At 58.0% G+C, this 12,598-nt stretch overlaps 1 protein-coding gene across 3 annotated transcripts; it reads right to left on the bottom strand.

Annotated features, from left to right (window-relative positions):
* Positions 1–2,692: 2,692 nt before the first annotated feature.
* C22H3orf18 (chromosome 22 C3orf18 homolog) lies at positions 2,693–12,555 on the bottom strand. 3 transcript variants are annotated; one of them, NM_001101260.1, is made up of 5 exons: positions 10,869–11,148; positions 8,912–9,273; positions 5,831–5,856; positions 5,164–5,311; positions 2,703–3,939 (listed from the first exon to the last, which is right to left on the bottom strand). In NM_001101260.1, the coding sequence occupies exons 2-5, from the start codon at positions 9,143–9,145 to the stop codon at positions 3,859–3,861; spliced, it is 489 nt and encodes a 162-aa protein (NP_001094730.1). In that variant the 5' UTR covers positions 9,146–9,273; positions 10,869–11,148; the 3' UTR covers positions 2,703–3,858. The 3 variants fall into 3 exon arrangements, with proteins under 3 accessions (XP_059735851.1, XP_059735852.1, NP_001094730.1); XM_059879868.1 differs by lacking the exon at positions 5,831–5,856 and having other exon boundaries at positions 2,693–3,939; positions 10,869–12,555; XM_059879869.1 differs by lacking the exons at positions 5,831–5,856; positions 10,869–11,148 and adding an exon at positions 10,764–10,862 and having other exon boundaries at positions 2,693–3,939.
* Positions 12,556–12,598: the final 43 nt, after the last annotated feature.

Raw genomic sequence — 12,598 nt, 5'->3', positions numbered from 1 at the left:
GGTGACAGTTGCTGGGACCAGATTCTGGCCCTTGAGGTGGCGCAAGCCCCATTGCCAAGGCCCTTTCTGGCCGCGGTCCTATGAATGGCAGTGGAGAACCCTGATTTGGCCCTCCCTCTGTGAGCTTGTCCACATACCTGGCACGTGGTAGGAGTTCAATAAACCACACTTTATTTTATTTTATTTGCTGTTTTCTATAGATTTTTTTGAAGCTTTTTATTTTGTACTGGGGTCTCTGACATGGGTCGCATTCCCTGGTCCAGGGGCTGGGAAAGGAACCCCCCTTCCCAGATAGCTCTCAGCCCCACCGACCCACTGTGTTCCATCCCCCACCCCCTTGGGGCCTGGGAGACAGGAGACCCCCTCACTCCTTGTCCCCCAGCCCGCATGCTTGCAGCCCACCCTCTAGCTCCTGGAGGCATTGGGGAGGGGTCTCCCCCTGCAATGGGCACAGGCACCTGATCTCCCACTCGTGGAATCAAAGCGCCCAGGGGACGGGTGGGTGGCGGGGCCCACTGTCAAGGGGACCCAGGCCCAAGCGGGATGGCCTCCAGCACCATCCCCCACCAGGGGGTCTTCGAGCTCCCCTCCCCCCTCCTCTCCCTGCACTTGTGACGCGCACACGTCTCACTCACCTCTCAGCATCTCTGGCCTTTCAGGAGAGTCCTCTGTATGACCACAGGTGCCCGTGGCTAGAGTTGCCCCCTGTCCTGAGCCCTCAGAGGCCAGGACAGTGGCTCCTGGGGTTCCCGCAGATACTCAGCCAAGGCCCTTCACCCCGAGGCTGCTGCGGGGTACAGCTGGACAGGACAGGGTGGCAGTATGTGCTGCCAGCCTCTGAACACCCGCAGGCACACCGGACCCTCCTCCTGCCTTCTTTTTCATGTAGATGTAGATGTAAAGATACAGACATAGAGTGTGTGTGTGGATACGCATCACACACACACACACACACACACACTCATCCTTTCTTCCTATGTGACATCTGTTCCCTCCCATCTCAGACGGCACTGCCGAGACTGCGCTGGTGTTGCCCTCCCCCCACCCCCAAAGGGTGGAGCTCAGTGATGTTTCTGGAAGGAATCCATTGCAGGGTCAGACTGCTCTACAGGAGTTTCTGGGCTCACCCCCACAACTTTCCTCTATATTCTGAAGGCATCCCTGGCATCTGCCAGCAGCCAGGCAACAGGATTACTGTATTCACTTTGACTCAAAGTGGACACTTCACCTGATTAAACAAGATGGCCTCCTCTGAAGGCATCAGTCCACGTCCACCCTGGTACCATCCACTGCAAGCTGCTGTGGCTTCTGCCTGCAGCCCCGGTCACTGCCCGAGGGGAAGCTTCAGATACTATGTGTATGCAAGGGTGGGGGGCCAGGGAGCAGCTCCCAAGGGCCCCTTTGTAACAGTCACCACAGGAGCAAGAATGGCAGATGTGTGACACCATGTCACACCGTCTGTCTGGTGAGGGTGGTGAGGAGAGTTCTGGTCAACCCGTTAGGCCATGGGCACAAGGACATATCACCAGGAGCCTTTTATCCCAATGTTTATTGATCCCATGCTCTGTGGAAGGCCTGGGAACTCTGGGGGGAATTCGGTTTTCCTCCAGGACTGAGAAAGAGCTAGAAATCAGAAGGTGGGTGGAAGGGAAGAGGGGGTGACTGTGAGGGGACGAAAGAGAAGGAAGTGGCTCCTGTCACCCCAGAAAGCGGCCCTGTGTCCATCACCTCACCAGACCCACCTGCCAGGGCCGGGGCCTGGGGCAGGCAGAGGGAGAAAATGGTGGTGGGTTCCTCGGAGCCCCCATCCTGGGCCCTGGGCCCCAGGGTCCACTTTACCCCACAGGCACCATTTTAGGGTCCCTCACACCTTGGTCTTCTGCGGCTCCCACCTTCTCAGGCTGAGGGGCTATCCAACTAGATGGGGGTGCATAGCCCACCACCCCTCCCCTCACCCTTGGGAATCCTCTGCCAGTCTGCTGAGGGAAGGAGAGCCCTCCACATGACCAGGGTTGTCACCAACAGGCCCGGCTGTCTGACCCCAGTGTGGGAGGCTCATGGGGTGCTTGGGGGCCCCGCTCTAACACAGGGCCTTGTCCAGGAGTCCCTGCCTCCAGCCCAGCCCTCCACCCTGGGACTGGGGTTCACCCCTCATTTCCACTTATGCCAGCCTGCAGGCTCTGTTCTTTAGCGGAGGGTCTGGACATCACTTAAAGTCCTGGTTTGAGATTGTTCGATGCTACAGCTGTGCAGTCCTGAGAAAACCAGGGCATTTGGTCACCCCAGTAACCAAACCCTCCAAACCCTTCTGAGCCCTGCAGGTGGGTTCCCACCCACCCACCCCTGCAAGCTTGTGCTCTGGAAAAAAACATTTTTTTTTTCTCTTTTGTGTTTCAGACACAGGTTCTATGGGTCTCAAGCCCCCTCCCTCCTCTGGTCCCATAGTTCCTGTCCACTTGGCTCTCCAATCAAGGGGATAGCAGGCATGGTGACACCATCCCACAGCTGAGGTTCAAGGCCCCGGAACAGCCTTGAACTCAGCACCAGAGGCATGTCATTGGACAGATCAAGGAAAGACAGCCGAGCTGCCTCCTTATGGCTGGGACCCAAGAGATACCCTCCCTCCTCGGCCCCTCACCCATTCCACCCCTGCTGGGGCTTCATATCCTCAGTGTCACGGGCTCACACTCTCTTTGTGCAAATGTCTTAATTACATCTTTAATGCTCTCACATGGAGATGCTGTGAGTTAAATTACAGTTTCTGCGCATCCCAAATTACCCGCAGCCTTTCAGTTGGCTCCAATGCTAACGTATTTATAGCATCTAGAGGAGGAAATAAATCCAGAACCTTCCCCACGAAGGCCTCCTAGGCCCTCACATCCTGAGGGTGGTATTTGTCCAACAGAGGGTTAGTACCTGCCGCCTTTGCGTCCGCTCCAACCAGCAGAGGACAGCGGCGGCGAGGCTGGGCAAGACCGGGGCGCTGGCATGCTCCTGTGCGCATGCGTGCCCTGCGGAGACGCGCCAGGCTCTTGGGGTCTGGCTTGACCCAGATGCCCCAGAATGGCAGAATTTCTGCGGGGCACAGCGTGGGCAGACCAAAGGTGATCAGAACCCAGACTAGGTCTCTTCTGATCCGCAAGGGGCCATCCCCGCCCTGTTTCAGGCAGTCTGATCTTGCAACCCTTTGACCGCTGCCCCAGACCGGTAGCCTCTCCCCCAACCCTGGATCCCCAATAAACACTAAGACAGGGGGACTGTTCCCGAAGCTGCTTACTGGCTTGTAGAGCCCAGTGAAGAGACGCAGTGGGCAGTGGACCCTTGGCTCGGCTTCCCCCCTCCCGCCAGTCCCTGATCGCTGATGTCAGAGAAGGGGTGGCCCGCTTGATGTTCCTCTACACACCTTGGGGTGGGGGTCGGGGGGAGGGTGGAGCCAGTGTGGGGGTCTCCATCCTGCCCTCTGTGCTGGCTCAGGCGTGTGTCTGCAGGTGGGCACGGTGATGTGCATGCAGGGGGCCTCGCTGCGGGTCTGGCCCCGCATCCCTCCACACCTGCTCCCCCGCCTCCCCTCCCCCTCAGCTCTCCTCCGAGCGTAGACCCAGCCCATAGCCGGCCAACGGGGAGGGGTGGCTGGAAGACCTCATGGATCCCCGTCATATGGACAGACCTCCTCTTGGCATGGGGGGCAGTGGGGAGGCCCCTTTTAGAGCCTGGAGAGTCAGCAGCTGGGTCCTCAGAACAGCTGGGGCCTCAGCAGGTCAGGTCCTGAGAGTCGGTCTTAGTGATCTTGGAGTGGGCGGCTTTGTGGGCACTGCAGCAGATGTCTTCATCAGACGTCCAGGCTCATCCCTGGGCTACTCATGCGTGGATGGCATTGGCCACATCGGTGAACACCAGCCGACTGGGCCTCTGCACTGGGCCCTGAGAGGGGAGCGTGGTCTGCACAGAAACAGTCAGGGCATCAGGGACCTTGACTGAGGCCAGGCCCTCTCTTACCCAGTCACCTCCACCCTCTGCTGCTTACTTGCACTTGGCACCCACTATGTCTTCTGCCTGCCCTCCCATACGCTCAGCCAAGAAATATGACCTGACTCAAGTGATTCCTCCCATGACTCCTCCTGACAGCCATCCCCAGTCTTGCCTTCTCAGCCAGAGGCAGTGCTTTCCCTGGGGTCCCAGGATTAATTACACATGTACCACCTTCTCCCAGCAGAGGGGGCTCACCTCTGCACCCCAAGCCCCAAAGCTGCAGCACAGGGGCTGGCACAAGGGGTGCACAGGAAACGACTGTCAAATGGCCAGTTGTCCCAAGAGTTGGGTGGACAGAGATTCTCAGCCCAATATTCTGAATATCCCAAGGAGGTGTGAGTCCTGATCCAGGTACACAGAACTGGTAGCTAAACCACAGGGTCTTTGACTCCCAGCCTCCACTTTTCCTGAATCCAGTCTCCCAAAGCTGCCTCTGTGGGGCTAGATTCCTTAGCAATCTGTGGGATCAAGGCCAGGAGGGATGCAAACGGGCATCACGGTCCGGAGAGGCCAGGTCTCTCCATGGGGCTCTGGCCCCCGGACATCTCAGGGACTGCTGGCAAGTGGCCGGGCAGCCCAGTGCCTCTGGCAGGATAACCACACAGGTACCCAACCCTGTGGACACGGGAGGTGTCTGCCCAGGGTCTGCATCTGCCTGGGGTCTGCCAGTTACTGGGAACCCACCGGTCTACTCAGAGGTGCCAGAATCTGACCCCAGTGACAACTCACTCAGCATGCGATCTCAGGAAGCAGAGGAACCCAGGGTCTCAGCCTCCCAACATTCCCTCCTGCCTTCCCCCTAGTTTCAGGGGTGCACCCAAAGCAAGAATCGGTATTTTTTTCACTGCAGATGAGAAAACTGAGGCTCAGAGAGGCCAATGGACCTTCCCAGGTGACCAGGTGATCAGGGGCAGAGCCGGCTGGACCCCAAGGCTGCCCCAGCCTGGCTGTGCAGTGATCTGTGGGGGGCCAAGGAGCAATTCCACCCGTTTCTAATCCAACCTGACAAAGCCCATATAGCTGCCACCTGACCACATGGCAGGTGTTAGAAAGCTGCCCGGGAAAGGAGGGAGGGTGGGGCGGGAGAGCCACGAGTGGCCTGCGGGCTGGGTGGAGGAGCCTGCCAGCGCCCACCTTGCCCTGCATGGCCTGCCCAGCAGCGGCGGCCTGCACAGAGGCAGCGTCCCGCCCGTGCTCCAGCAGCTCCTGCTCCAGTTCGTCTTGCTCCTCCGTGGGGTCGAAGTTGTACATAGGCATGAGCTGGTGGCGTAGCTTCTCCAGCCTGGGGGTGGGGGCAGAAAATGCTGGGGGCTGGGCAGGCCCTTCCCCTCCCACCAGCCCTCCAGGCCCTGCCTGCGCATCCACAGACACAGTCCTATTTATGGTCCTAAAATTTTCCCCAGGATTCAATGAGAGACATTTCTGTGCACATTTCTGCTCCTCGGATGGGTGGCCTGGGAGGGAGAGTTACCCACTCCTGGGGACAGATGGGGTCAAGGGTCACAGAGCTGTCATCTGTGGGGGCCATGGGGACTGGCTTAGCCAGGGGCTTGTGTGGTCCACAGTCTCTGGGGGGCCTGGGGTGGGGAAAGTGGAGTCAATGGAAGCAGGGCAAGGGTGGTTCAGCTCTCTCCAAGGGAAAGTGGTCACCCCCAATCCTGAGTGGGCAGGAGGGACCCTGACTCCCTGACTAGGCAGAGGGACCTTCATGGTGGGAGGACTCTCCTTCCCCACCCGTGTCCCTAGAGTCCAGCCCAGCACAGCCCACGGGCTTCAGTCTTGGGGGCAGCCAGGGAGTTACCTCTTCTTCTTCCTGATGTACAAAACCTGCAAGAGAGGGAGGCAGCATCAGATGGCCAGGGAAGGAGGCCCTAATTAACCCAGCAGTCCTTAGGACAGGGGACACACGGAGGCTGATGAATGGGAGACCTCTAGGACCCCTGTCCTCAGTGACCCCATCCCATGGACACCTACCTCCTACCCCATTTGAAATTTACGAGATGCTGAAGAGCATCACAGGCGGGGAGCAGCCCTGCCTGGGAAAACCACAGTCAAGCCTGGCCTGGGGACTCATGGGCCCATCCTGCCAATACTGACAGAGGCTCCAGCCACTCAATGCCTGCCTCAGCCTCCTCAGGGCTGAAGTGTATGTGGGGGGGGGTGGGGAGGGGACTTCAGCACACCCCCTCCTCTCAACTGTCCCCAGGCACAATACTTTTCCCCACGTATAGGTGAAAAGTGCAGGTGACAGACAGAGGCCAGACTCGGCAGGACAGTGGCTCTGGGCAAGGCTCTGGTCTGGGTTCCGGGGTTTCTGGGGAGGTTGATGGTCCTCAGTGGAAAGGGGTTGAGGAGGAGGACCTGAGGCCCTGGACATCAGCCCAGACCAAACCCTGATGCTGGAGGAACCTAGGAAGACCCCTGGGTCCTCACCCACCATTGTACAGACTTGGAGATAAAGGCCTGGGCAGCCTGAGAAAACATCCGGGACCCAAGAGCTCCGGGCTGGAGCAGGAAAGCCTGGTACAGGGCAGTGGGGGTGGGGGAGGAGGGGGAGGAGGCGGGAGGAGGGGAGGAAAGAAGTGGGGAGGAAGGGGAGGACGGGGGTGAGACACAGGTGACCACCTGGGCAGGGACCCCAAGGACGTCTGCCACCATCTTGCTAATCCCTAAACTGGTGATTTTTGACTCCCAGGAACATGACCACTTCTGCCTGGGGGAAAGCTCTGTTCCAAGAGTCTGTCCTAAATCCGCCGTGGCTCCTACACTCTTGGTGGCTCATTCACAGCTTGAATCTGGTTTGTTTCCAGCCTGGCCCAGAGCTCCTCCTGCTGCTCATTCCTGGGGGACCCCAAAGGTGGGAAGAAACAGGTGCCCCTTGCTCCCCCTTCCACCCCCAGGATGTGAGCAGGCCCCTTGCTCTCCTGTGAGTGGGAGGTGACAGGAGCTCCAGGTCTCTGGCCCAGCCCCTGCCTGCCCTGAACCAGCAGCTCCAGCCCCAGTGGTCTGCACTCCCTGCCCTGCCCCATGGCCTGGGATACAGAAGGATCTTCAAGAGATGCTAGAACCAATCTCCACCCTTCATCCTTGCTTCTCCTTCTGCCCCAAATAATAACACCTTCCCCCAACACACCTTCCTTTCTAAATCTTTCCCACCCTTCACTGTCGAGCTGCAGCCCCACCTCTTCCAGGAAGCCCTCCAGCACTGCTCCTCTGATGTGAAGCACACTGCCTGGCACTGGTTTGCTCCTCCTTCCACATAGCATGGCCTGGCTCATGGCTGGCATGAGGGCAGATTCCCTAGTACTCAAGGAACCTACCTCTCTGGACCTGTCCCTGGCTCAGGAGCTGTTTCCTGCCCTCCACTGCCTTTGCCCCATAAGCTCCCTATCTCTCTGCTTTGGGACATAAAGCCATACACCCTGGCCCTCTGAATGTGCCTCCAGAATGAAGAGTAAGGAAGTCTTCCCAAGTTCCCAGGATGAAATCTTTGGGTCTAGTCCCTGCTTTATCCCTGAGGTTCTGGTGGCTCTGCCTGTTTAACCACCACGTGGGTGCCAAACATTGGCCTTCTGCCTTGCCCCTGCCCCAGAAGGCTGTGCAGGCCCTGGCCTTGCTCTGTGTGCTGTGTCCTGGCCCTGCCTGCTGGACAGCAGTTGCTCCCTGGCAGCGATCCGGAGCCTGTGGGGCCCATATGGTGACCATGGTTTACCAGCAGCTCCAGCCATGATGGACCATCCACAGCCCTATTTGTCAGAGCAACATGCTCCTAGGTCTCAGGCCGGCTGTCAGAGCCTGTGAGGGGCAGCAGGCCGAATGCCACCACTGCCGGGCCTGCTGGGGGACCTACGGTGCACCCTTACCCTTCCAGGTCTCAGCTTACGCAGTCTCCCTTGGTGACATTCTGAGTGTCCATGCATTGTCTTAAAGAGGGAGTCCATGCCTGTTTTTTTTGGCTGCGGGATCTTAGTTCCCAACCAGGGACTGAACCCGGGACCATGGCAGTGAAAGCACCAAGTCCTAACCACTGGACCACAGGGAATTCCCAAGGGAGAGACCATATTTTCAGCAGCAGATCTCAGATCTGGAAGCATTGTATCCACTCTCAGGGGGACACCTGGAGCCTCAGCCCAGCTTACCTCTACCCTGATTCCTGTCCAACTCTGCCCCTCCTGTGACACTGGGGCCAGGTCTCCATTGAGAGGTCTCAGCCCTAATGTTGCCTCCTCAGCTGTCCCTGACCACCAAGTCTAGGAAGGCCCCCAATGCCCACCCAATTCCCCAAGCCAGTCCGTATAGGCTACCCTTAGCACCTTTGGTTGTATCTCTCGCTCACTCCCTGTAAGAACTGCAGAACCTTTTCTCCCTCATCCCTGAGGTCCTGAAGGCTTGATCCAGGGCAGGTGCTCATGAATTAATTGCCAAGTGAATAAATGAACACTGCCAGCAGGCTGCTGTGCCCAGAGCATCCTATCCAGACTCTGCAGCCCATGATCTTTCCCAATTATTTTCTGGCCTCTACTCCTGTAAGGCCCCCATGCTCACTTGCTTCGCTGTCCTGCTCGCTGCTCACAGAGCCAGCTGTCTGCTTCCACACTTCTGCCCATCAAGACCCGCCATCTGAAACACCTTCCGCGACAACTCCTTCACAACCCAGCTCAAAATGCCATGTGTTCCTCAGAACCTTTTCTTTTTCTTCCGATTAGAGGCAGCCTCTCTGGTCTCTGGGCCCCCATATAAACAAATCCTTGGGAAAGGGAAGGATTGTACTATCAGTAACAGACCATTGTGCTCTGACTAGATTCTCTAAATTCTAACTGCTGATCACCCTTCTGCCAAGTGACAGCCATGTGGGCCAGCCCCAGCCTGCCCCAGCTCTCACCATGGCCACAGTCAGGCCGATGACGGTGATGATCCCGAAAGACAGAAGCATTGTGCCCACACCAGTGGTGCCACCAGCCACATCAGGGATTCTGGTGTCATTAAAGCTGGTGGCTTCTGGGCTGAGGGTGGTGGTCTCGGAAGCTGGCCCATCTGTGGCAGGCTCTAGGTCAGACTCAGAGGTGGGAGGGCGGCTGCTGATCCAGCCCCTAGCAGATGGGATCCTGGAGTCCATGCCGATGCTGAGAGACTGCTTGTGGTCAGCCAACCTGCCCGCTCACTTTTGACACCAGGGGTGTCCCAACCTGCGGCCCCCACTACCCATACAGGGGGCCACGTCCTTGAAAGGGAGCTCCGTGGGTGCTGGAAAGAAAAAAAAAACAAAACATGAGACTGAGGACGGGACTCTGTGGTGAGATGAAGTCCCCCTAAGTTCTGAAGGCACAGGGGAAATCAAAGTTTGAGGGCAAGGGAAAGTTCAGGGACCATTGGGATATGTGCTTCATATACTATAGATCCCATGTGCATTTAGGGACGTGAAAATGAAGCCCTGCCCCCTCTTTGTGGGTAAGATGATCACAGCGATCATACTTGGAAGATGTGAAAGGTAGTGGGGAGGCTTAAAAGAAAAAGTCCACTCCCCACCCCAGCGCCTACTCCCCATGCTCTTCATTTTCGTTCGTCCTGCCCCACCCCCCCCACCATCCCTCACCTCTTGCTTGGAGGAAAAAAAAAAAAAAAAAACTGCAGCTTTTTCCTTGCACAATGATCAGACAGGCCTGTCTGTGAATTCTGGTTCAAGCCACTTAACTGAGTGACCCTAGGAAAGTCAACCACCTCTTCCTGCCTCAGTTTCCCTGAGTCTAAGCTGCAGGCATTAAGGGCACCTCCCTCACAGAAAGGGTGAGAGGGTCACTGACATCAGAATGAAGTAGTGCCTAGAAATGACTTAGCTCAGTACAACCCTTATCCACAGTAAGCACCCAGCAAGTGTAAGCTCTTCTCCCTCTGGCCACTCGGGGCCACAGAAGCCCCTGCACCCACTCTGCCGTGTGTTGTCCAGCCTGTGCTTGGAGGGCAGGGACAGGTATGGCAAGGCCAGAAGACAAGAAGGAGAGAGAGGCTACATTCAGGGCCTCTGATGGGCTTTCTCTGTAAGCTCTTGGGTCCCTGGACCCCTACAAGGGAGCCAGAGGCTGCCAGGGACCAGGAGACAGTCAAGGAGAGTGAATCTTCAGAGGTAAGAATGGAGTTCCCACTCTGAAATGACTTCTCCTACCCGTCCCTCTTCCCTTGGGAGCAGAGGGTGGGCAATATGCCCAGTCCAGGCTGTGACTTTGGCCTTCCCAGGCCAAAAGGCCCTGGATAAGACCGAGTGGAAAGAAGTCCCAGCCAAACTGCAGAAGGGCAGGCCTAGGGAGAGGAGGAATGCACAGATCATGGCTGCATACACACGCTGTGCGCTAGCTCATGGGTATATGTGGGATGCCTCCCGTGTGGGTGCATGGGTGTGTGTGAGGTGGGCACACATGCAGGATGGCCCCTTAGGAAGGGGCAAGGCTGGCACAGAAACATGGGATGGGAGAGGCTCATAGCCGGTCTCTGTCCTCTGCCTCTAGGTAGGCTGGGCTTGTCAGGAGTCCCAGGTTCTTTCTTGGTTCTGCCACTGACCCCGAGACGTGACCTTGGGCCAGACCCTTAACACTTGCTCTGGGGCTCTGTTTATTCTTCCTTCCAAAGGAGAGAAAGGGCCCTGCTCATCACTGTTCAGGACTGCCTCATGTTCCAAAGGGCAAGAGAAGGAATCGGGGAGGAAAAGGGTTGGGCGCTACGACCTCCGAGAACCCACATACCGTTCTCCACCAGGTTCATCATTCCTCGCTACTCCAATCCCCATCCCCACCTTCGCCCCTCTGATTCCTCCATTCTTGCACAGAAGCGGCGACCTCAGCACTTACTTAATCCTCTCTGGGGCGCCGAGCTCAGCCGGAGAGGTTAGGGGTGGTGGCGACCGGCAGGAGGCGGGGGCAAGGTTGGGGGGGAGACCCCCCAGGTCCTAGGGTAGGGGGCGGCGGGTCCGACCCGAGGTCCGCCCTCCCTGGGTGGACCTCCTGGGCTGTGCCTGTGACGTCGCACCGCCCACAGCCGAGCGCTCGCTCTGCCAGCCTGGACAGGGACAGGCCGGGCCGGGACCCACCGCGGGGGTGGGGCTGAGGCCAGCAGCCTGGCGTCTCCGCGATGCTCCAGCTATTCTCCTCCCTGCCAGCCCCGCGCCCCCGGCCCCGGATTGGCTGTCAGGCCCAGAGCCGGCTCTGCATTGGTCCGCTGGCCTGCCGCTCAGATCTGGCTCTGCCCCCAGCGAGAGCGGGAGCCGGGTCGCAGTTCTTGCAGACCACTGCTCATTCTCCCTGGCCTACGTAGAATCGCGCGGGGGACTGTGGGCGGTCAGGCCTTTCTTAGGGCAGGACTCTGGCCACCGGCTAGCCCGGGCTTCATCTCCACCCGGACAGACTCGCGCTCCCCAAATGCAGGTGGGCACAGGTTTGGGGAGAGCACTAAACTAGGAGTCCTTGAGCCAGCGTTGAACTCTGGCTGGACGCTCCATTAGCTTGGTGAACTAGAGCAAGATGCTTCTCCTCCCTGGCTCTCAGCTTCCTGCTCAGATGGGCTCTGGTGTGAGGGCTGTTGGTAAATGGTACTCACCTCTGGCTAGAAATGAGGCATCTTTCAGAGAAATAGGGAGATGGAACGGTATTATTATTGGAGAGGCATTATTGGGCACCTGGACCCAGGAAAACCTATATATACCCCTCCATCCAGAGCGCGATTACCTCTAGAGTGAGGAGCTTCCAGATACCTTCTAATTCTCAGGTTTTTCAGAGGAACTTTTGGGGATCGCTTGTTAATAGCTTGTTACAAATACAGATCCCTGGGTATGGGACGGAGCCTCGGAAACTGCATGTTTAACAGTAGTCAACAGTGATCTAGTTGACAATAGACTCGAGGGCAGGGGGGAGTGGCATTGGCAGCCCACACTTGAGAGACCCTGCCATGAATTTTATAGGAGCGACTGAGGCACACAGAGAGGACCTGGACAAAGCCCCCCGACGAGTCAGCATTCAAACCCTGGTCTACTAATACTTCCAATTTAGAGCTGCCTGCTCCAAACCCTAAAACAGGGGTTAGAGGGTCAAGAGCGGCCCTGGGGTCCAGTCGCCACCTGGTCCTGGACACTGGTCCTGTACAGGTCCTGAACACTGGGTGCCACTCCTCAAATTAGTGCCCGCCCCCAACACTGGGCTACGCCCACGTGCCGCTCTACACACACATGGTCTATGTTAGGCCACGCCCCTGCACAGAGCGCCAGATCCCTTGAACTCCTGGTCAACTGATGACACGCCTCCGTTCGGGCGGCCTACACATCTCCGGACTCGGTACCAGTCACCGCAGGCTAGAGCCGTATTCCTGCTGTCACCTTCAGGAAGACTGGGGAGCAACCCTAACACAACGCCACCCTTTCCCACCGTGGGCCTGCGGAAATAGTGTGTAAGGCGTTCACACCCACCCCGCCGCCACTGGCCCGCAGGGGCGTCCGAGGTGCAGCCCAGCGGCTCTAGGAACCCTGGAGCTGGTCGACGGAATCCGCCCGAGCCCTTTCTCACGTGAACCAACCCCGGAAGCAGAGCCT

This window comes from Bos taurus, chromosome 22 (assembly GCF_002263795.3).
Source record: "Bos taurus isolate L1 Dominette 01449 registration number 42190680 breed Hereford chromosome 22, ARS-UCD2.0, whole genome shotgun sequence".
In the NCBI taxonomy this organism is placed as follows: domain Eukaryota; kingdom Metazoa; phylum Chordata; class Mammalia; order Artiodactyla; family Bovidae; genus Bos; species Bos taurus.
The sequence above is the reverse complement of the archived record's forward strand: the minus strand, read 5'-3'. Positions and strand labels throughout refer to the sequence as shown.